Raw genomic sequence first — 25,856 nt, forward strand, 5'->3', positions numbered from 1 at the left:
AGATAACAAGAGAATACCACAAAAGAAAGTTTACACACATAAATTTGACAACTTCAATGAAATGGGCCACTTTCTCAAGAAAGACAACTGTAACTCAGCCAGTATGAAATATATAAGCTCAATAGCCATAAAAATGATTTTTAAAATTCAGTTTATAATTTTAACCTGGAGAAGGAAATGGCAATCCACTCCAGTACTATTGCCTGGAAAATCCCATGGACAGAGGAGCCTGGTGGGCTACAGTCCATGGGGTCGCAAAGAGTCGGACACGACTGAGCAACTTCACTTTACTTCACTTATAATTTTAAAGCTCTCCAAAAAGAAATTTCCAGACTTTCTTTTCGCAGGAGAATTCTATGAAACATTTAAAGAATAATAATTACCAATTCTGCACAGTCTCTTTCAGAAAATAGATGAGGAGACACTTTCCAATTCCTTTACGAAATTAGTATTACCTTGATACCAAAACCAGACAACAACAGGACACAAAAAAATAAAACTACAGACCAGTATCCCTCATGAATGTTCCTTAACAGAATATTGTCAGACATAATTCAACAAAATGAATTATACACCATGAATAGGTAAAGTTTATCTCAGGAATACCAGGCTGTTTTAATATTTGAAAATTAATCAGTATAATCTACCATGTTGATAAACTAAAGAATAAGAATTACATGATCATATTTATCAATGCAGAAAAACATTTGTCTAAATACAAAGTATACCAAAATTCAAGTGGTTAGAGGGAGGCGGAGAGATGTGAAGAAAAAGGATAGTTCTAGATATCTGTGTAATACTAAATAAGTCAAATAAAAGTTGAATGCAACTCAATATTGTAAATTCAGTTATATAAAACACACTGAAAAATTGCCTGTCTTAAGGCATTTTGTCATTTTCTTCTGTTAAGTACAAATCCTTTGCAATGTGCCCAGTATACTATTGGAGATCAGTGGAGAAATAAATCCAGAAATAATGAAGAGATGGAGCCAAAGCAAAAGCAATAACTGGTGATAGAAGCAACATCTGATGCTGTGAAGAGCAATAGTGCATAGGAACCTGGAATGTTAAATCTGTGAATCAAGGCAAATTGGAAGTGGTCAAACAGGACATGGAAAGAGTGAACGTTGACATTTCAAGAATCAGCAAGCTAAAATGGATTGGAATGGGTAAATTGAACACAGATGACCACTATATATCTACTACTGTGGGCAAGAATCCCTTAGAAGAAATGGAGTAGCCATCATAGTCAACAAGAGTCTGAAATGCAGTACTTGGATGCAATCTCAAAAACGACAGAATGATCTCTGTTGGTTTCCAAGGCAACTCATTCAATATCACGGTAATCCAAGCTATGCCGCGACCAGTAACACTGAAGAAGCTGAAGTTGACAGTTCTATGAAGACCTACAAGACTTTTTAGAACTAACACCCAAAAAAGATGTCCTTTTCATTATAGGAGACTGGAATGCAAAACTGGGAAGTCAAGAAACACCTGGAGTAACAGGAAAATTTGGCCTAGGAGTACGGAATGAAGCAGGGCAAAGGATAATAGAGTTTTGGCAAGAGAACGCACTGGTCATAACAAACACCCTCTTCCAACAACACAAGAGAAGACTCTACACATGGACATCACCAGATGGCCAACAACAAAATCAGATTGACTATATTCTTTGCAGCCAAAGATAGAGAAACTCTAAACAGTGAGCAAAAACAAGACTGGGAGCTGACTGTAGCTCAGATCATGAACTCCTTATTGCCAAATTCAGACTGAAATTGAAGAAAGTGGGGAAAACCACTAGACCATTCAGGTATGACCTAAGTCAAATCCCTAACGATTATAGAATGGAAGTGAGTAACAGATTTAAGGGGCAAGATCTGATAGACAAGAGTGTCTGATGAACTATGGATGGAGGTTCATGACGTTGTACAGGAGAGAGGGATCAAGAACAGAAATGGTATGGACCTAACAGAAGCAGAAGATATTAAAAAGAGGTAGCAAGAATACACAGAAGAACTATACAAAAAAGATCTTCACGACCCAGGTAATCACGATGGTGTGATCACTCACCTAGAGCCAGACATCCTGGAATGTGATGTCAAGTGGGCCTTAGGAAGCATCACACGAACAAAACTAGTGGAGGTGATGGAATTCCAGTTGAGCTATTCCAAATCCTAAAAGATGATGCTGTGAAAGTGCTGACCTCAATACGCCAACAAGTTTGGAAAACTCAGCGGTGGCCACAGGACTGGAAAAGGTCAGTTTGCATTCCAATCCCAAAGAAAGGCAATGCCAAAGAATGCTCAAACTACCGGACAATTGCACTCATCTCACACGCTAGTAAAGTAATGCTCAAAATTCTCCAAGCCAGGCTTCAGCAATACGTGAACTGTGAACTTCCAGATGTTCAAGCTGGTTTTAGAAAAGGCAGAGGAACCAGAGATCAAATTGCCAACATCTGCTGGCAGGCGGAAGGCAATCATCGGAAGGCTAGAGAGTTACAGAAAAACATCTATTTCTACTTTATTGACTATGCCAAAGCCTTTGACTGTGTGGATCACAACAAACTGTGGAAAATCCTTAAAGAGATGGGAATACTAGACCAGCTGACCTGCCTCCTGAGAAACCTGTATGCAGGTCAGGAAGCAAGTTAGAACTGGACATGGAACAACAGACTGGTTCTAAATAGGGAAAGGAGTATGTCAAGGCTATATATTGTCACCCTGCTTATTTAACTTATATGCAGAGTACATCATGAGAAACGCTGGGCTGGATGAAGCACAAGCTGGAATCAAGATGGCCTGGAGAAATTTCAGTAACCTCAGATATGCAGATGACACCACCCTTATGGCAGAAAGTGAAGAAAAACTGAAGATCTTCTTGATAAGAGTGAAAGAGGAGAGTGAAAAGTTGGCTTAAACCTCAGCATTCAGAAAAGTAAGATCGTGGCATCTGGGCCTATCACATCATGGCAAATAGATGGGGAAAGAGTGGAAACAGTGACAGACTTTATTTTGGGGGGCTCCAAAATCACTGCAGATGGTGACTACAGCCATGAAATTAAAAGACGCTTACTCCTTGGAAGGAAAGTTATGACCAACCTAGAAAAGATATTAAAAAGCAGAGACATTACTTTATCAACAAATGTCCATCTAGTCAAGGCTATGGTTTTTCCGGTAGTCACGCATGGATGTGAGAGTTGGACTATAAAGAAAGCTGAGCGCCAAAGAATTGATGCTTTTGAACTGTGGTGTTGGAGAAGACTCTTCAGAGTCCCTTGGTCTGCAAGGAGATCCAACCAGTCCATCTTAAAAGGAGATCAGTCCTGGGTGTTCATTGGAAGGACTGATGTTGAAGCTGAAACTCCAATACTTTGGCCACCTGATGCAAAGAGCCGACTCATTTGAAAAGACACTGATGCTGGCAAAGATTGAAGGCAGGATGAGAAGGGGATGACAGAGGATGAAATGGTTGGATGGCATCACCGACTCAATGGACATGAATTTGGGTAATCTCTGGGAGTTGGTGATGGACAGGGAGGCCTGGTGTGCTGCAGCCCATGGGGTCACAAAGAGTCGGACATGACTGAGTGACTGAGATGAACTGATCCTTAAATCCTCAAAATTTTTCTTAAAACTAATCATACTTATATGGCAAATTAATAATGATTATTGTGGCAGCTACCGTGTTACGGACTTCTGTGGAAATTATAGAGAGATGTAATCAGGAATTATTTTTAAAAATATCACCCAAATAGTTCACATGTCAATTAATTCACTTAGATTGAAGTGGGTTTGTTCAGTACTGAAACATTTAACATCAGATAGCAAAGAGTAAGTTTTGAGGGGGAGAGGGGAGACTTTTTTTCATTTTCTAATTTTTGGAGTTAAATTCTTTTTAATCCCATTTCTTTATTTTTACCTCCCTTTGAACTACTTTTAATGTTTGATAAATAACTTGGTAAGGCCTGAGCAGAGGTAAGAGAGATTCTGAGGCTATATCTCCAGCTCAATGAGAAGGAGTCTCATGACACTAACTGTTGCAACTAGTGCAGAGTGAGAGTGACATACAAGTATGGTTTATTTCACCTCTCTGGTTTAGATTACTTGGTACCCAGAGTCTCATGAGAGCTGACTGTTGTTAGGCAGAGATGTAGATACTTGGTTATTGGTTTTAAATGAATCTACTTCTGTTGCAGTTAAAAGAATGTACATAATTGAATACAGAAGGCTATTACCAGTACAGACCTTATATAACTAGATGGAGTTCCCTTGGTATACTTATTATGTTTGGGTGGTTTGTGTCTTAGCCTTGTAGACTCAGAAATGCTATTGTTACTGTGCATACAAGATATTGAACTCTTGGGAACAGAATGGTATTGCCAAAAAAAAAAAAAAAATTGCAACAAACTAATAAAAATAACCAAAATATAAGTTTATTACTGTTATTATAATAGTAATATTATAATCGGAATAGGAAGAATAATCATTGTATATACCAGATACTTGTGTTTATGGATGACTGACTAGCTTTCCTGGTGGCTCAAGTGGTAAAGGATGTGAAATTTGCTCAGTTGTGTCTGACTCTTTGCAACCCCATGGACTATACAGTCCATGGAATTCTCCAGGCCAGAATACTGGAGTGGGTAGCCTTTACCTTCTCCAGGAGATCTTCCCAACCCAGGGACTGAACCCAGGTCTCGTATATCACAGGCGGATTGTTTACCAGCTGAGCCACAAGGGAAGCCCAAGAATACTGGAGTAGATAACCTGTCCCTTCTTGCAGTGGATCTTCCCACCCCAGGAATCGAACCAGAGTCTCCAGCATTGCAGGCAAATTCTTTACCAACTGAGCTATCAGGGAAGCCCCAAATGGTAAAGAAACCGCCTTAAATGCAAGAGACCTGGCTTCAACCCCTGGATCGGGAAGATCTCCTGGAGAAGGGAATGGCAATCCACTCCTATATTCTTGCCTGAAGAGTTCGATAGACAGAGGAGCCTAGTGGCCTACAGTCCATGGAGTCGCAAAAAGTCACACATGACTGAGCGACTTTCACTTTCTTTTCACTTCTTTCAACTGGGTAAATATCTACTCATAAAGAGAGTTAGCAGGAAAGGAAGATTTTCTGTCTGGACCTAAACTCTAGGTAAAGAAAAAAAGAAAACTTCTCTAGAAAGTTATAAGCATAAACCTACCCTCATGTGGATTTGATGTTATGTTGGCAGGATAGTCTGGGATCCCCCCACCAAGCCAAGAAAATAAGAAACAAAGTAGCTCCTAAACTACTTGGCAAATGCAAGCATGAAACACTGAAGAGGCAGTCCTAGCTCAGACTACACAAGATTTCCTCAACAAGTCCTGAACTCACAGTCTAGAATTACAAAATACACAAGGAAATAGTTTACTAAGAGAAGAGTCAAGACCAGTATTATAAATGCAAGGAATTCAAATGATAGATTTATCAGATAGAGACTATAAAACAAATATGTATAAATGATTAATGACTCAAATCTCTGTACCTAAGGTATTATACACAAGCCATATAAAGAAATATGCTTATGAAATTAAAATTCATAGAGAATCAAACATTAAATTAGACACAATGAAACGAGAAAAGGTTAACTGGATCTTGCGAAGAATGTGAAGGAGTTATTCAGAATGTAACACAGGAGATATAAAAATTTGTAAAAATATGTAGGAAAGAGGTAATTCAACATAATTTGATAACGATTTTCTAGTGAAAAGAATAGAGAAAATAACAAAGAGGCTATCAAAGGCATAATGGCTGATGATTTTTCAGAACTACTGAAACACGTGAGTCTCCAGACTCAGGAAAATTCAAGGAGTCTGAAGCCAGATAAATTAAAAGAAGTACACATTTAGACATGTTGTAGTAAGATTGCTCAAAACCAGACATAAGGAGACCTTAACAACAACCAGAAACGAGATAAATTACAAAAGAACAGTACTAAGCCAACAGTGGACAAAGCAATGACACCCTACTTCAGTACTCTTGGCTGGAAAATCCCATGGACAGAGGAGCCTGGTAGGCTGCAGTCCATGGGGTTGCTGAGAGTCCGACACGACTGAGTGACTTCCCTTTGACTTTTCACTTTTATGCATTGGAGAAGGAAATGGCAACTCACTCCAGTATTCTTGTCTAGAGAATCCCAGGGATGGGGGAGCCTGGTGGGCTGCCATCTATGGGGTCCACAGAGTCAGACGTGACTGAAGTGACTTAGCAGCAAGCCAACAGTGGGCTACTATTTCAAAGCACTGAGGTGAATTAACTAACAACTAGAATAAACTACCCAGCTAAACTATCATTTAAGTATGAGACTGAAATAAAGACATTTTCAGTGCCTGGGAGAATTTGCTATTAAAAGAGCTTCACTGAATGAACTTCTAAAGGATAGTACCTAACAAGTGAATTTTAACACAGAGGAAGAGATGAAATGCAAGGGAAAAAAGGTTTGGTGAGAGGAGCATTAAAAAATAAATGTTTCCTCATCTTATTTCCTTTTCTGTGGATGTGGAGAATACATAGGATTTACTTTCATTACAAACATTTTCCCAAGGGTCTGTATATAGCAAGCTGAGTGTGACTTTGTATTTTAAAGATTTTAAAATACTTCTTAAAAGGGAAGATTTTATTGTTAATGATTTACAAAACAAAAGATTAATTGTGCCTATTTCCAAATTGTAAGTTATCATTGGTTTGGGTTTTTCCTTATGATTTTCAGTATTTTCTAGTTTTATAAATAAAGGTATTACAGTATTTTAGTTGGGAATAAACTATTTTTATAAAGATTAACAGTAAATCCTTTTCATTTAGATCAAATCCTTTTTATGAACCTAAACCGACTCCTCCTCCAAACAATTTGCTAAGTCCAGTTCAAGAACTGGAAACTGAAAGGAGAGTAAAAAGAAAAGCCCCAGCCCCACCAGCCATCTCACCAAAGACAGGAGGAGTAAATGAAAACACAGGTGTTTCTGCAGGAAGAGATCTCGCCACTTCTCCTAAGGTAGGAGTTTAATCTTATTAAAACGTATATTAATGTTTGTTTGTTTTCAAATTAAGAACAGTTATGGTTAGCTATTAATATTTTGATGGTATAAAAAAATATAAGTAAATCCATTATACTGCAACATAGTATATACATTTGGAAGTCTATAAATTTATAGTACGTTATAGATTGGATTGTCTGGGTTAAGATTTGCTTTTTAAATGCTGTTTTGAAGTCAGAGGGAGAAAGGCAGTATAATTGTAGCGTTGGTGCTTTGAAAAAAGGATATACTCTAAAGTAGCTAGTCATGATAGACAGGTTACTCTAATATAGAGGAAAGAACAGAAATCATCTTTTTGAGAAATGTTACCAGAAAGATTGACACCCAGTGCAGAGAAATACTCTGCTGAAGAATTTCAATATTGTCCCTTTGATTTATGTCAGATTACAATTGTGGCCTTATTGTCATTCTTTTTTAGAAATGTTAATGGATAATAACTTCATGGAAAGGTAAAGCGCAGTCTTAGAACAAAGTCTAAAGCCTCTAAATGGTTTGACTGCAAATAGTATATCTTTCATTTGAAAGGTAGAGATGTTGGATTTAGCAAGTCTTTTAAGGTAAATAACTCACGACAGTACTCATGAGTGTGTTGTTGTTGTTACCATATGATATTATTTAATTCTCACAGGTAGTTAGGGGGGAAAAGAGATGAACTTGAACTCAGAAGGATAAAGGTCACAGGTCCCCCAGCCAACAGACAGGATTGGAACTGGCATATTCATTAATTACGTGCTCTCTGGACCATATTCCATCTCAGATGCCTGGGCTGCTGCTTTTCTCAAGGGCATCAAATTTCAGTAGTTCCTGTTGTATTTTATAGTTCATTCTGTGCCTTTCATTAAATGCCAGAGTTCTGAAATAGTTTGTTTGCTTTTATTTTCGTTGTTTGAGGCGAAGTGAGTTCACTGAGGTCCTCACTCTGCCATTCTGTAAGTCAGTCTCCAGGTGTGTGTTTTTATATCAGGTGTGTTTAACTGTGCGTAACTTCAGGAGGAGAAACTAGGACTAAATTCTGTCTTGCTATTGGCTAGGGAAGTTGGGAGTGGAGTCTATAAATGAAGGCAGTAGAGAATAGAAATATAAAGCAAAAGAGATGGTCAATTCCTATACCCGTGAGAGCAAAAATAAAGGTGGCAATTGAGGCATTGGTCAAAATCAAAAAGCTAATGTTTAGATTCTTTATCCATTCTAACCATCAAGAATACCTACAAATGTCCTGTTTCCCTGAATCTCTATTCTGTTGCCTACTCTGTCTCCCTGTCCCCCTTCTGTAGGCCATTGAAGTTTGAAGCTAATCACAAAATCCTAATTTCTTCATGCTGCTGCTGCTAAGTCGCATCAGTCGTGTCCGACTCTGTGCGACCCCATAGACGGCAGCCCAACAGGCTCCTCTGTCCCTGGGATTCTCCAGGCAAGAACACTGGAGTGGGTTGCCATTTCCTTCTCCAGTGCATGAAAGTGAAGTGAAAGTGAAGTTGCTCAGTCGTGTCCGACTGTTAGTGACTCCATGGATTGTAGCCTATCAGGCTCCTCCATCCATGGGATTCTCCAGGCAAGAGTCCTGGAGTGGGGTGCCATTGCCTTCTCCAAATCTCTTCATAGGTGAATAGAAAGGAATTTAATGGTACCCTGTTGTATGCCAGGCAATGTTCTATAACTTCATTTGATCGACAAAACAACCTGAGAAATAAATACCATTATTTCCTTTTTACACTGAGAAACTGAACCTTAGTTAAGTAACTTGCTCAAAGTGATAAAGCTAGTATTGACAGTGCCAGGATTAAAATTCAGGTTTTTTGAGTCTAAAACCCACGTTTCCCATTGTGCCTTTCTACCTGTAGAGAGGTATTTCCAGTTCCAAGTTAGAACTCTAAATACATTTTTCCATAGAAATATTGTTACTCACGGTGATTGAATTCTATTGTAGTGAAGTATAATATAGCTATTTTTTATGTTATTTTGAGGGTGGTGTTCTGTTGTAGACATATTGTGGAATAAATTATCTTTATGGGGAAAACTGAGCATTTTACCACCATGCTTTGCTTGGAAAATGCCTCATCGTGTTCAGACACACAGTCAGTTGTATTCACAGTAACCTGCTGATCTGGAAGTTAATTTGGATAACTCAACTGTGTGAAACACAACTATGAAAGATTAATTTTAAAAAAGATTGCTGATATTATTATTAAATGAGAAAAAAACAAAGTGCATAACTGTATAGTATGGTAACTTTTGTATGTATAAAGTTTTATTTAAAAGGCTTTATTCACACACATATACACATGTAGACAGACATGCATGCTCCTATACAGTTTGGAAGGACTCACAAGTAACTTCAAGGAGAAAGATCTTGAGGGGATGGTGGGTATGCACAAGGTTGAAGGAGGCATTTCTTTTCCTTTTTTCCCTTTCTATGTTGTTTAAATATTTGAATTTTATAAAATGTTTTTTTTTCTCTTTTTGTTTGTTATACTGAGAGGCTATTGAGTAATGAGATCATGGATCTTTTTTTATTGTTGCCTTTTGTACAAGGTACTAGATGACATTTCCCCCCCAAATTCATCCCTCAAAATAGAGAAAGTTACTCTCAGGTTTGACCAGCAGTATTAGCTTCGTGGTGGCCTGGGGTTCCATCAGATACCTTAGTGTTGTGCAGTGGTAACCAGGTATAGAGGCTTAATAATAGAAAACTTGGTCTTCTGTTCCATTTCCATAGCACTTTGGAAATTCTTTTTATTTTGTATATTTACGTAAGATTTCATTTGGGGGAAAAAAAATGAACCATTGCCAAAAAAAAAAAGGTAAGAAATTGAAAACTACTAACTGCAGTTATGTGTGAGATAAAGAAGATTAGAATCAATGGCATATTGATGATAATCAAAAATGATAAATGATAGCTGAAAAAGAACAGTGGCATGGAGCTTATTATAGGAATAGACTTGTTTGTGTGTGTGTATGTGCGTTTATGTGTGTGCATATCCAAGTAGTTCCTGAAGACTTTGTTTGCAGTATTAAAGCTTGGTAAAATAATGACCATTTGACAACCTTGAGTCAACATGAAAAAGTCTTATTATGCTTCGTATACAATGTTCTGTTTAGGAAAGCAGGACAGTGTGTTTTATATAAAAATATATATACTAAAATTAGTGTTTTGATGCCTAAAACAATATGCTTCTTGGCCAATTATTTACTATATTTTTAAATTGAAAAGGAAGCAATATTTCAAATAAAGCTTTTGGGAAAAGAAAACAGACTCAAAATTCAGTTGAATAATAAAAGAATATTTATACCAAATATTTATATTTTGTTTTGGATAACAAAGTGCTAAACTGCACTCAGTAGCATTTGACTGCAGAGGCTAATCACTGTCATAGAATGAGTGCTCAGCCAGATGAGTACTTTCCTCCACCTGTAACCTGAAACTACTTATTTTTAAGAAAATTTATGGAAAAAAAGCCAAGACCAGAATTTAAACAGATAATAAGCCTATACTTATATTGTAAATAAAATTCAAACTACCCACCTAAAGACAGTTAAGATTCCCCCAGTGTCATAAATCTATATAAACTCCTCACTCCAGACCATTGATTTCTGCATTTGGAAATTGAGAAAACTATGACACTTTTTAAGCCAACTTGGTAAAAAAGACCAATGTTTAGGGAAGTAACCTGACATTTAAAACACAAGCATCCAATAAGATAAAATGATAAATTAGGCTCAATGGTGGCTGATCACCATTTACTGACTGAATTTAAGTTAATAAGTATATAACTCTGAACTCCTAGATATGATTCATGCAACTTAGTGTAAAATGCGAGTCAGATAATAAGAGCTTAGGTACATAAATGACCTTGTTGCCAAAAATACAGCACAAAGGTATTTTACTAAGCACTGTACACCTAATTCCATAAAAATCACAATATAAATAGTTAATTGTCAATGATAAAGAATTTTTAAAAATTCAACTTGCACTTATGATAACGTGGAGAAGCTCCCCCCCCCATCCGCCCCCACACATTGGATGGTGAAATAAGTCTGATCATGTGGAGAAGATCAGATCAGATCAGTCGCTCAGTCGTGTCCGACTCTTTGCGACCTCATGAATCGCAGCACGCCAGGCCTCCCTGTCCATCACCAACTCCCGGAGTTCACTCAGACTCACGACCATCAAGTCAGTGATGCCATCCAGCCATCTCATCCTCTGTCGTCCCCTTCTCCTCCTGCCCCCAATGCCTCCCAGCATCAGAGTCTTTTCCAGTGAGTCAACTCTTCGCATGAGGTGGCCAAAGTACTGGAGTTTCAGCTTCAGCATCATTCCTTCCAAAGAAATCCCAGGGCTGATCTCCTTCAGAATGGACTGGTTGGATCTCCTTGCAGTCCAAGGGACTCTCAAGAGTCTTCTCCAACGCCACAGTTCAAATGCATCAATTCTTCGGCGCTCAGCCTTCTTCACAGTCCAACTCTCACATCCATACATGACCACAGGAAAAACCATAGCCTTGACTAGATGAACCTTTGTTGTCAAAGTAATGTCTCTGCTTTTGAATATGCTATCTAAGTTGGTCATAACTTTCCTTCCAAGGAGTAAGCGTCTTTTAATTTCATGGCTGCAGTCACCATCTGTAGTGACTTTGGAACCCAGAAAAATAAAGTCTGACACTGTTTCCACTGTTTCCCCATCTATTTCCCATGAAGTGATGGGACCGGATGCCATGGTCTTCGTTTTGTGAATGTTGAGCTTTAAGCCAACTTTTTCACTCTCCACTTTCACCTTCATCAAGAGGCTTTTTAGGTCCTCTTCACTTTCTGCCATAAGGGTGGTATCATCTGCATATCTGAGGTTATTGATATTTCTCCCGGCAATCTTGATTCCAGCTTGTGTTTCTTCCAGTCCAGCGTTTCTCATGATGTGCTCTGCATATAAGTTAAATAAGCAGGGTGACAATATACAGCCTTGACGTACTCCTTTTCCTATTTGCAACCAGTCTGTTGTTCCATGTCCAGTTCTAACTGTTGCTTCCTGACCTGCATACAAATTTCTCAAGAGGCAGATCAGGTGTTCTGGTATTCCCATCTCTTTCAGAATTTTCCACAGTTCATTGTGATCCACACAGTCAAAGGCTTTGGCATAGTCAATAAAGCAGAAATAAGTGTTTTTCTGGAACTCTCTTGCTTTTCCAATGATCCAGTGGATGTTGGCAATTTGGTCTCTGGTTCCTCTGCCTTTTCTAAAACCACCTTGAACATCTGGAAGTTCACGGTTCACATATTGCTGAAGCCTGACTTGCAGAATTTTGAGCACTACTTTACTAGTGTGTGAGATGAGTGCAATTGTGCGGTAGTTTGAGCATTCTTTGGCATTGCCTTTCTTTGGGACTGGAATGCAAACTGACCTTTTCCAGTCCTGTGGCCACTGCTGAGTTTTCCAAATTTGCTGGCATATTGAGTGCAGCACTTTCACAGCATCATCTTTCAGGATTTGGAAAAGCTCAACTGGAATTCCATCACCTCCACTAGCTTTGTTCGTAGTGATGCTTTCTAAGGCCTACTTGACTTCACATTCTAGGATGTCTGGCTCTAGGTCAGTGATCACACCATCGTGATTATCTGGGTCGTGAAGATCTTTTTTGTACAGTTCTTCTGTGTATTCTTGCCATCTCTTCTTAATATCTTCTGCTTCTGTTAGGTCCATATCATTTCTGTCCTTTATCGAGCTAATCTTTGCATGAAATGTTCCTTTGGTATCTCTGATTTTCTTTAAGAGATCCCTAGTCTTTCCCATTCTGTTGTTTTCCTCTATTTCTTTGCATTGATCGCTGAAGAAGGCTTTCTTATCTCTTCTTGCTATTCTTTGGAACTCTGCATTCAGATGTTTATATCTTTCCTTTTCTCCTTTGCTTTTCGCTTCTCTTCTTTTCACAGCTATTTGTAAGGCCTCCCCAGACAGCCATTTTTCTTTTCTGCATTTCTTTTCCATGGGGATGGTCTTGATCCCTGTCTCCTGTATAATGTCCTGAACCTCATTCCATAGTTCATCAGGCACTCTGTCTATCAGATCTAGACCCTTAAATCTATTTCTCACTTCCACTGTATAATCATAAGGGATTTGATTTAGGTCATATCTGAATGGTCTAGTGGTTTTCCCTATTTTCTTCAATTTCAGTCTGAATTTGGCAATAAGGAGTTCATGGTCTGATCCACAGTCAGCTCCTGGTCTTGTTTTTGCTGACTGTATAGAGCTTCTCCATCTTTGGCTGCAAAGAATATAATCAGTCTGATTTCGGTGTTGACCATCTGGTGATGTCCATGTATAGAGTCTTCTCTTGTGTTGTTGGAAGAGGGTGTTTGTTATGACCAGTGCATTTTCTTGGCAAAACTCTATTAGTCTTTGCCCTGCTTCATTCCGTATTCCAAGGCCAAACTTGCCTGTTACTCCAGGTGTTTCTTGACTTCCTACTTTTGCATTCCAGTCCCCTATAATGAAAAGGACATCTTTTTTGGGTATTAGTTCTAAAAGGTGTTGTAGGTCTTTATAGAACCGTTCAGCTTCTTTAGCATTACTGGTTGGGGCATAGACTTGGATTACTGTGATATTGAATGGTTTGCCTTGGACAGGAACAGAGATCATTCTGTTGTTTCTGAGATTGCATCCAAGTACTGCATTTCAGACTCTTTTGTTGACCATGATGGCCACTCCATTTCTTCTGAGGGATTCCTTCCCGCAGTAGTAGATAATGGTCATCTGAGCTAAATTCACCCATTCCAGTCCATTTTAGTTCGCTGATTCCTAGAATGTCAACATTCACTCTTATCATCTCTTGTTTGACCACTTCCAATTTGCCTTGATTCATGGACCTGACATTACAGGTTCCTATGCAATATTGCTCTTTACAGCATTGGACCTTGCTTCTATCACTAGTCACATCCTTGCTTCTATCACCAGTCACATCCACAGCTGGGTATTCTTTTTGCTTGGCTCCATCCCTTCATTCTTTCTGGAGTTATTTCTCCACTGATCTCCAGTAGCATATTGGGCACCTGCTGATCTGGGGAGTACCTCTTTCAGTATCCTATCATTTTGCCTTTTCATACTGTTCATGGGGTTCTCAAGGCAAGAATACTGAAGTGGTTTGCCATTCCCTTCTTCAGTGGACCACATTCTGTCAGATCTCTCCACCATGACCCGGCCATCTTGGGTTGCCCCACGGGCATGGCTTAGTTTCATTGAGTTAGACAAGGCTGTGGTCCTAGTGTGATTAGATTGACTAGTTTTCTGTGATTATGGTTTCAGTGTGTTTGCCCTCTGATGCCCTCTTGCAACACCTACCGTCTTACTTGGGTTTCTCTTACCTTGAGCGTGGGGTATCTCTTCATGGCTCCTCCAACAAAGCGCAGCCATTGTTCTTTACCTTGGACGAGGGGTATCTCCTCACCACCACCCTTCCTGACCTTCAATGTGGGATAGCTCCTCTAGGCCCTCCTGCGCCCACACAGCCACGAGAAGGGCTCCCTCAGAAAGCCTGATTAGTTGAACTCCAGTGATTAGCAATGAAACACTGTCCACTTACTCCATCTCTGAAAGTGGAAACATTATTCATATCTAAAGGCTCAGCCAAGTGACTCAAGCCTTCACTCATATTATTACATCTTTCTCGAATGCTCTTATAGAGACCCAGGTTTTATACTTGTACATTTCTGAGTACTTACAATTTGCAGAAACTGTAAGAAGCCCAGGTTATACCGAAGTCAGAGTTGCATACAGCAGTCTCTGATTGATCCTAGCAGCAAATTCAAACCACAAAACAAACATGCTTTTCAGTTTTTATACATAAAGGCCCCCTTATATGAAGTTCTTTACCTCCATATCTGTCTATGCAAAACTGTGCAGAATGGTGCCTGTGGGCCACTCATGCTGAAAAGCAATAAGCACATGACCAAACTATTAATTTCCTCATATATAAGTTGAAAGTACCTCATTACTTTGAAAGAAAATCATTAAAAGGAATGAAGATCAAAGTTTATTTGAATACAGTGATAAATGTGTAGTTATTTTGTAAAATAAAATGCCAAACTTCATTCAATGATAGCTTGCAGAGGGAGCAATGGTTTGGATAAGCTTAAGTTACTGGTAAAGTTTTTATTTACTGGAATACCTTACTTACCAGAATACCTTGTTCCTCAATAATACAGAATAAATGAGGCACTGCTTTATGTATCACCTGGTCTATTGGTTCTTTTGGTTATGACTAATAGAAGGAAGCCATTTTGTTAATTTTTTTTTTCTTAAGAAAAAGGATAACTTGTTTAGAAAACATGAGGAAATTTTTGCAGAACCAAAGGCAAAAGATACAACTGGGACTGAGTTATAAACATCAACTCTATTGCTTGTCTCTTTGGAATGCCTTCAATTTTCCCTTTACTTTTTTAGTGATAATTTAATCTCCCTACAAAATAGTTTATGTTCTAGAATTTCCCCTCTCTCCAATACATAGCCACTCTTCTTTCAGTGTAGTTGACTTTAGCTAAAGGTTAAGAACAAATGACATTTGTTGACAAAATGATACAGCAATTACTTTTTCTTAATATGAATGAGGATCCTCTCAGAATTGTTATTTACTAAACATAAAAATCTCCAGTTAATGCAGTTTCAATTGGATTTAGGATTATCTGCGTCAATAAAAATCCTTGATGATAATTTAAATAAAAGAAACATGTATTTCTGTTTTTACCAGTGTTGATGATCTAGTGCTGACACGGTAGCCTTAAAGCCATCAGGGACCCAGTCTCCTTTTGTGCTGATCCACCATCCTCAGTATAGACTTCCAGCTGGTAGCCCAAGATGGCTGCTTGAACCATAGTTGATATGCCCCATTCCAGTCAACAAGAAGAAAGAGGGGAAATAGCCACACCTGCCTCTAGCAAAGGAGACAGAAAAACGAATCTTTATTCTGGTCAATTGCATTACCCAGCTAAAACTCAAGGGTTCTATTACTAAGGAAGATAAGTAACATGGATATTAGGGAACAGTTAGCAGGCTGTGCCATAGATAAAATATGAGTTTTATAGTGGAGATGCAAATGAACCCAAACTCTGTTGTCTCTTCTGTAAGAAAACATGAATGATGACCACTGAAAATAGTCATTCAGAATGACATTTGAAAATCAAGCAATGTAAACTTTAAAGGGAAATCATCAGAATATTTTGCCACTGAGCATAAAGAAGTCTAGAAACAGTCTAGAAACAGAATACAAAAACAAAAACCACACACAGAAAACCCAGGCTATCAAAAGTTGAGTAGTATTTCCTTCAAAGTCAGTTTGCTACATTTATGCAAGGTCGTCTGAAAAGATATGGTAGTTTTCAGAGCATAGCATTATTGGCAAAGTTGTTGAGAAAAAACTACTTTTTGACGCCTACGATGTCAATTCTAAAATATATTTGGGTAGGTGCACTGCAGAGCCTTAACTAGAACACGGCAATAGAGGCTCCTAGGACACTAAATACAAGAACTCACTTATCACGTGGGTGGAAAAGAAGACTGTGCATCTGCACCACCTTAAAAGTGAATGCGTCCTTAAATCTTGTGCCCTAGGCACTCCGTGCCCAGTTGTGTCTGACCGTTTGTGACGCCATGACGTAGCCTGCTAGACTCCTCTGTCCATGGGATTTCCCAGGCAAGAATACTGGAGTTAGTTCCCATTTCCTCCTCCAGGGGATCTTCCCAACCCAGGGATCAAACCCATGTTTCTTGCATTGACAGGTGGATTCTCTACCATCTAGCCACCTGGGAGCCGGCCCTAGGCACTGCCTTGCTTCAACTCTAACCTCAGCCCTGGTGCACAAATGGGGCAAATCTGACAGACAAATTATTCTAGCAGTAACCCACTTAAAAGACCTTTGCAGTCTAAAACAGGAACCACAGCACTGAAACCATCTCTAAGAATTTGCCTTTTGATTTTTTCTGACTGTATTTAGTGGAAGAGGTAAAATGTTACATTTTGCTTATAGAAATAAACCATGACTAGGATGCTTGCATTTTGAAACAAATTTTATAAAGCAATTAAGTGTGATTTTTTTTTAAAGGTTGCTCTTTTATATCAGTATATTCTGGAGTAACTGAGTAGGTGCCTGTTACAGTTTCCCAGCTGAGAATTAAAAAAAAAAAAAAAAATGCCACCATATAGAAAAAGAACCTGATTAAGGTAAATAAATTATTTGAACACCTTAATGATAATGACTCATAAGTTTGGCTTAGTTGCTGAAAGCACTATAAAGGCTTAGGAATTAACAATACATGATAAATTGAGTGTTATTAATATATATTGGCAGGATCACTTTAGGGTACATTACTGATGATAAAAGCATCGATTAGCCCACCTTTACTGCATAAAGAACATATTTAAAGTATTTAAGCAGATTCATACAGAACCTTCTCAGTTCCCAGTATTGGGTAAATTTCACCCCATCATAATGAGAAACAAAAAGAAAAAAGAAAAGACCTACAACAGCATGCACTGCAGGGCAAGGTCTAGGGTGAGGCAAGAGTGGCAACTAGGGCGCAAATTTTAAGGAGCCTCTAACTTACAGGTTCATGCAAGTGCAAACATGGCACTGTTTAAACCCAAGATTTTCCAGACAAAAATACTGGAGTGGGTTGCCAACTTCTTCCTCCAGGGAATCTTCCTCACCCAAGGATCAAACCTGCTTCTCCTACCTCTCCAGCATTACAGGCAGATTGTTTACCATGAAGCTATCTGAAGCCTTTGTAATTCCTGATATACTATAATAGCAAGTAAATAGGACTATCATAAGTATACTTGCCAAAGAATTAAAATGAGATCTAGTCAAACCACTGGTTGTAATAACTACCAATTTACAAGAAATACTAAGGGGTAGAATGGAATGTATGAAATACTGAGGGGTAAAATGCATCCAGTCCCATCATTTCATGGCAAGTATGAAGGGCAAAAGTGGAAGCAGTGACAGATTTTCGTTTTTTAGGCTTCAAAATCACTGCAGATGGTGACTACAGCCAGGATATTAAAATATATTTGCTCCTTAGAAGGAAATCGATGAGAAACCTAGACAGTATATTAAAAAACAGAGGCATCACTTTGCTATAGACAAAGGTCTGTATAATCAAGGCTGTGGTTTTTCCAGTAGTCACATAATGAATGTGAGAGTTGGACCATAAAGAAAGCTGAGCGCCAAAGAATTGATGCTTTCGAATTGTGCTGGAGAAGACTCTTGAAAGTCTCTTGGACAGCAAGATCAAACCAGTCAATTCTAAAGGAAATCAACCCTGAACATTCATTGGAAGGAGAATGCGGAAGTTCCAATCCTTTGGCCACCTAATGCAAAGAGCCGACTCATTGGAAAAGACCTTGATGCTGGGAAAGATTGAGGGTAAGAGAAGAAGGGGGCAGCGGAGGATGAGATCATTAGGTAGTGTCACCAATTCAATGGACATAAATCAGAGTAAACTCTGGAAGTTAGTGAAGGACAATGAAGCCTGACGTGCTCATTTCATGAGGTTGCAAAGAGTTGATATGCCTTAGGGACTAAACAACAACAACAGAATGGAATGAGGGAGAATTTCAGAAGTAACTTTTAAAAAACTACAGGAATAAACTAGTAGTCCGTATCTTATTAAGCAATTATATAGCACATCTCTAAATAATTGTTGGAATAGGCCAAGTTAAAAATCAGTAAGATTTAAAGACTTGACAATTTTGGCCTCATAAAATACTATACCATTGGATTAATTTCTCAGTGGAGAATGACTATATTTTAGGCTCTAAAGTAAATTTTCAACACATTTCAGAAGGTAGGATTATGTTCCCTGTCCAAAGTGCAATTAATCTAGGAATCAGTTTAAAAGAAAAAAACGAACAGTATTTATAAAGCAATCATCAATCAATTAAAACTAAATATAATTATAAAAAATATTTAGAACAAATCCATATATTTGAAAATTAATATATATTCTTTCAACTAATCTATAGGTCAAAGAAGAAATCTTAACAAGATAAACTGTAAATCCAATGAAAATGTTTGGTTTCACTACTTGATGTGTTGATGAGGAATTTATATAATCAAGTTGAATTCCTGTAGTTGTTTCTGTGATGGTTTTATGTTTACTTAAACTTCTTGCTTGGCACTGTTTTTTAATATAAGTCCCAGCTTGAAAGTCTTGAAGAACAAGCCTGACATGTTTGAACTTGGAGAAGAGTCCCAAAAACAATCACGTACAGTTGAGTTAATGGAGCAACTAGATACCATAAAACGGCTTTAATATTCCTTTCATTGTCTGTTTCCATGGCAAGAGTTTCTGTTCAAGCAAGAGTTTAGGACATATTTATTTTCAATAGGAGTGAGTATTCGTTAACCAGCTCTTACACAGAAGGCTAACCTACTGTGGGATATGTAAACTCTTGAACACCTGGATTAAGAGTTGTAGTCTAAGAATTAATATATACAATATATATGGAGTTCATTAGTGCCATTTTCATTAAGGGTGTGTGAACATTTTCTTTGCAGACTTGCATGTTGTTAGATCATTACATTAGATCTTAAATTTGTAACCCAGGAATCTTGTATCCATAAAAAAAAAGCAAAAACAAAGTAAACAGCTAATAGCGTTCAACATAGTGCTGCTGCAGAAAGAAGACTTTGAAGTTAGATAAATCCCTCTAATAATGATCTTTTTGAGAAGCAAAGCCAATAATTAAAATACATTGTGAATAAATTAATAACTTCTTGGAAATGTAAACTTATAAAGTATCTGTTACTTTCATAAGTAAGTTTGTAGTATTGTACCTTACAGTAAATTGTATTTCTGTTCTAGTACTGAATTCTAAAGTTTGGTATCATCCTTATGCCCAGATGCCTCAAGAAGCTCAATAAATAATTGTGTATCTGTACAACATCATAATTTCTAATTTTGGGATGTAATAATTGGGGTTAAAATCCTAAAACTATTTCTCCACCCTTCTCCCCACCTCCAGTAGCAGTAGATGCTATTGCAGGGGAAACTCTCTAGTGTCTATTTACCTCTTAACTGCTTTGGAAAACAGGTTTTAGCATAGCTGGACTTTTTTTTAAAAACAAGGACTATCCACATTTAATGTCTTAGAATAAACCTCATAGGTAATTGAAACAGAAAAACCTCATGTAATTGAGTGATTAGTATAAGCACAGAGTTTATTTTTACTTTTAATAGAAAACAGTTTATTCTTTCATGTACTCACAATAACTGGCATTATTAAACAGAGATCTTCATTTGGTCTGACAATGAGTTTTATATATATATCAGTAATGTGCACTTAAGATTTTCACACAAGGTAAAAACTTTTTTTCCATCATATATTGTTCCCCTTATATATATTTCTTTAAAATATGTTAATATTTTTTATTTATTTAGTGAAACTTCACCTTATATAGCAGATCTTACCTTTATTTCAGCCCGCACTGTTCTCACAAATTTATAATTGACTAAAATCTTTTGAATATAAAGTTATTTTACTTATTCACTATTTTCCCCCAAAAAAGCGTGCTTCTTGTAGAACACCTTTAAATTTTTTTGGAAAGAGAAAACCACTCCAAAGCACGGCATTGCTTAATATAAATTCAGATACCATGTCCTACCCATTACCAGTTCTATATTAATAGTATTTGAATGATGATGCTTTGGAGTATACATAACTAAGACGTTACTGTACATTTATTAATTTTGAAAATACTAATTCAGACACATGAGAACTTGATAATTTCTATGAGTAGTAACCATGACTTGGTAAACAGTAGCCATAAAAAGAGATTCATGGAAATTTTTAAAAGATATTTTTCAATAGAAGTGTCATTTTTTTATCTGACTCTGAAGTGAAGCTTTTAGTTACTCTGAAGGAAGCATCAAAAGTAGTCTCACAATAATTCTTAGCTTCCTAACACCTTAAAAGAAGGCAAAGCTAAATGAACATTATAAGGTTTGCTAAATAATTTAAAATAAAATTAAATTCAACACTCAAAATTTTATTCATCATATAAGACACCATTAATAACCTGAGTATTTTCATTTTAAGAAATATTCTCATGAAAGTACATTTGTATAATGTGTGTGAAGGGCATGAGATGCAAAAATGCTATAAAATAGAACCTGAAAATTTCTCGAGTTAAGTCAGTTCATTTCAGTAACTCAGTCATTGTCCTACTCTTTGGGACCCCATGGATTGCAGCACGCCAGGCCTGTCTGTCCATTGCCAACTCCCAGAGTTTACTCAAACGCACATCCCAGCATCAGGGTCTTTCCCACAGTTCTTCGCTTCAGGGGGCCAAAGTATTGGAGTTTCAGCTTCAGCATCAGTCCTTCCAACGAATATTCAGGACTGATTTCTTTTAGGATGGACTGGTTGGATCTCCTTGCAGTCCAAGGGACTCTCAAGAGACTTCTACAACACTACAGTTCAAAAGCATCAATTCTTCGGCATTCAGCTTTCTTTATAGTCCAACTCTCACACCCATACATGACCACTGGAAAAACCATGGCGTTCACTAGATGGACCTTTGTTGACAAAGTAATGTCTCTGCTCTTTAGTATGCTGTCTACGTTGGTCATAAATTTTCTTCCCAAGGAGCAGGTGTCTTTTAACTTCGTGGCTGCAATCACCATCTGCAGTGATTTTGGAGCCCTCAAAAATAAAGTCTGTCACTGTTTCCACTGTTTCCCCATCTATTTGCCATGAAGTGATGGGACCGGATGCCATAATCTTAGTTTTCTGAATGTTGAGCTTTAAGCTAACTTTTTCACTCTCCTGTTTCACTTTCTTCAAGAGGGTCTTTAGTTCTTTGCTTTCTGCCATAAGGGTGGTATCATCTGCATATCTGAGGTTATTGATATTTCTCCCAGCAATCTTGATTCCAGCTTGTGTTTCATCCAGCCCAGCGTTTCTCATGATCTACTCTGCATATAAGTTAAATAAGCAGGCTGACAGTATACAGCCTTGACGTACTCCTTCCCTATTTGGAACCAGTCTGTTGTTCCATGTCCAATTCTAACTTTTGCTTCCTGACCTGCATACAGATTTCTCAGGAGGCAGGTGAGGTGGTCTGGTATTCCCATGTCTTGAAGAATTTTCCACAGTTTGTTGTGGTTCACAATCAAAGGCTTTGACATAGTCAATAAAGCAGAAGTAGATATTTTTCTGGAACTCTCTTGCTTTTTTGATGGTCCAACAGATGTTGGCAATTTGATCTCTGGTTCCTCTGCCTTTTCTAAAACCAGCTTGAACATCTGGAAGTTCACGGTTCACATACTTTTGAAGCCTGGCTTTGAGAATTTGGAGCATTACTTTACTAGCGTGTGAGATGAGTGCAATTGTGCAGTAGTTTGAGCATTCTTTGGCATTGCCTTTCTTTGGGATTGGAATGAAAACTGACCTTTTCCAGTCCTGTAGACACTGCTGAGTTTTCCAAACTTGCTGGCATATTGAGTACAGCACTTTCACAGCATCATCTTTTCGGATTTGAAACAGCTCAACTAGAATTCCATTACCTCTACTAGCTTTGTTTGTGTGATGCTTCCTAAGGCCCACTTGACTTCACATTCTAGGATGTCTGGCTCTAGGTTGGAGATCACACCATAGTGATTATCTGGGTCGTGAAGATCTTTTTTGTACAGTTCTTCTGGATATTCTTGCCACCTCTTCTTAATATCTTCTGCTTCTGTTAGGTCCATACCATTTCTGTGCTTTATTGAGCCCATGTTTACATGAAATGTTCCCTTGGTATCGCTAATTTTTGGGAAGAGATATCTAGTCTTTCCCATTCTATTTTTTTCCCTCTATTTCTTTGCACTGATCGCTGAGGAAGGCTTTCTTATCTCTCCTTGCAGTTCTTTGGAACTCTGCATTCAGTGGATATATCTTTTCTTTTCTTCTTTGCCTTTCTCTTCTCTTCTATTCACAATTCTTTGTAAGGCCTCCTCAGACAACCATTTTGCCTTTTTTGCATTTCCTTTCCTTGGGGATGGTCTTGATCCCTGTCTCCTATACAGTGTCATGAACCTCCATCCATAATTCTTCAGGCACTCTATCAGATCTAATCCCTTCAATCTATTTGTCACTTCCACTGTATAATCATAAGGGATTTGATTTAGGTCATACCTGAATGATCTAGTGGTTTTCCCTACTTTCTTCAATTTAAGTCTGAGTTTGGCAATAAGGAGTTCATGGTCTGTGCCACAGTCAGCTCCCAGTCTTGTTTTTGCTGACTGTATAGAACTTCCCCATCTTTGGCTGCTGTGAATATAATCAATCCAATGTCAGTATTGACCATCTGGTGATGTCCATGTATAGAGTTTTCTCTCTTTGTTATAAGAGGGTGTTTGCTATGACCAGTATGTTCTCTTGGCAAAACTCTATTAACCTTTGCCCTGCTTCATTCTGTACTCCAAGGCCAAATTTGCCTGTTACTCTAGGTGTTTCTTGACTCCCTACTTTTGCATTCCAGTCTCCTATAATAAAGGACATCTTTTGGGGGGTGTTAGTTCTAGAAGACGGAGAAGGCAATGGCACCCCACTCTAGTACTCTTGCCTGGAAAATCCCATGGATGGAAGAGCCTGGTAGGCTGCAGTCCATGGGGTCGCTAAGAGTTGGACACGACTGAGCGACTTCACTTTCACTTTTCACTTTCCTGCATTGGAGAAGGAAATGGCAACCCACTCCAGTGTTCTTGCCTGGAGAATCCCAGGGCCGGGGGAGCCTGGTGGGCTGCCGTCTCAGGGGTCGCACAGAGTTGGACACGACTGAAGCGACTTAGCAGCAGCAGCAGTTCTAGAGGGTCTTGTAGGTCTTCCTAGAACTGTTCAACTTCAGCTTCTTCAGCATTACTGGCTGGGGCATAGACTTGGATTACTGTGATATTGAATGGTTTGCCTTGGAAATGAACAAGAGTTAACCTCTTTTATACTGGGTTAAAGACAGCAGTTATGTAGAATGCTACCATAAGCAGTTCAACAGTATTTATTGCTACTCTTACCACAGTCTGAACATGAAGTAAAAGTAAATTATTTATTCTACTAAAATCATATTGTTTATCTTAAAATTTCCACGACAAAGGGCAGTGTATTTCCATTAAGTATTTGTTAATGATGATTCATTTTGCTTAGGTGGGAAATAAGCCAATTCAAAAATGGATGAAACAGAAAACAAAAAGAGCAATTATATTTCTTTTTCTAAGAAAGAAATGTTCTATAGGAGTGACTTTCAAAGTTTTTTTTTTTCTTTTGAAGGGAGAGGGTGGGATTTATAGGGAGTCCATGAAACACAAAACATCTTAAAAAACATTTGGGAACATGCCTGCTCTCATGTGCTACTTCACACATCTTTTTTGTTGTTGTTGTTAGACCTTTTCAGTACAGGAAACTGTACTATGAACTAGGAGAAAAACATGGCTCATACAAAGTCTTTTGTCTTCAACAGTCTTCTCAACCTACCCAATATGGCAGTCACATAAAAACTATGATACAGTATACTGGGCTACAATAGACATAGGCTAGAGTACTATAAGATCAATAATGAGAGTGTTACGTATACCACATTACCTCCTCTGCAAGCACACTTCATTGGAGATTAGGAACAGGGGAAATGTGTGTGTGTGTGTGTGTAGTGTGAAGTATAGTGTAGTGGTGGTGAGAGAGGCAGTAGAGATCACAATTTATCTGAGCTATTGAAGGACAATTAGAATTCACTAGATGAGCAAAGAAAGGAGGGAAGGACATTTCAAAAGGAATAGATGGGCAAAAGCATTGAGGTATAAAAATGCCTAGTTCAGGAGACTATGAGCACCACTGGTGTGATAGAATACCTGGACTTAAAAGTGGGGTCTGATTCTGACTAATTGTTTTTGTGTGTGTATGATTGCTCAAAATTTGGGCTTTATTGTGTAGACAGTAGGAATAGTAGCAATCTATTTAAACCATGTACAAAATGCATTATTGAAAGGCTGCAGTAGTTTATACACTCAACTGCATTGATAAATCTCAAATGTATTATGTTTAGTGGAAGACATCAGACTCAATAGGCTACATTCTATATGATTTTATTTAGGTGGCATTTATAAAAGGCAAAACCATAGGGACAGAATTGCACCAAAGAATATCAGTGGGTGGAGGGGATACGTGGGAATTTGGGGAAGGGGTAATGGAATGGTAGAGGTTGTAAAACTGTATGCATTTGTTAAACTAAGACAACTGCCCACTAAATGGTAAGTTTTATGGTATGTCAATTCTATCTTAAGGTAATATCATAATAAAAATGGTCATGGCCATGGAAGCAGAGCAGAGCAGCCTCTCTTAACCTTCCTTGTCCATTGCCTTATCCCCACTGCCTTCCCTGTTATCAGCTTCTGCTCTTCACTGTGACTTTTGGCTTCAGTGACCTCCTTTCACAGATCCTAGCTCCAAGATTATAAAACGGAACCTCTGCTTATTGTGTTGATTGCCAGGTTGAACTGTACACAGCCTTGGTTTCTATTTGATAAAGGAAAAGACATGATCAGATTTCAGTAGAATGAAACCTTCAAAGACCATAAATGAAGAATAGAGAGTGATGAACCTAAAGACATGGATAGAGAGACAAAAAGTTTTATAGTAGTCCAGGCTGAAATGGAGGCCCCAAAGCAAAAAATAACTTGTCGTGTTTCAAGAACTGAAAGAAGGTCTATGTAAGTGGAGTGTAGTGAGCAAGGAGCAAGTGATGTTGTATAAGTTTGGAGAGGTGGGTACTGCCCA

The 25,856-nt window shown here is 38.2% G+C and overlaps 1 protein-coding gene across 10 annotated transcripts in view; it reads left to right on the forward strand.

Moving 5' to 3' along the window:
• Positions 1–25,856, forward strand: part of EHBP1 (EH domain binding protein 1) — a 387,100-nt gene that overhangs the window by 210,106 nt on the left and 151,138 nt on the right. For all 10 annotated transcript variants that reach the window (XM_024999431.2, XM_024999432.2, XM_024999433.2 and 7 more), the window contains one exon: positions 6,836–7,025. In XM_024999431.2, the coding sequence (XP_024855199.1) occupies positions 6,836–7,025 (190 nt within the window). The remainder of the gene's footprint in view (positions 1–6,835; positions 7,026–25,856) is intronic.

The sequence above is a fragment of the Bos taurus genome, chromosome 11, assembly GCF_002263795.3.
Source record: "Bos taurus isolate L1 Dominette 01449 registration number 42190680 breed Hereford chromosome 11, ARS-UCD2.0, whole genome shotgun sequence".
Classification (NCBI taxonomy): Eukaryota; Metazoa; Chordata; class Mammalia; order Artiodactyla; family Bovidae; genus Bos; species Bos taurus.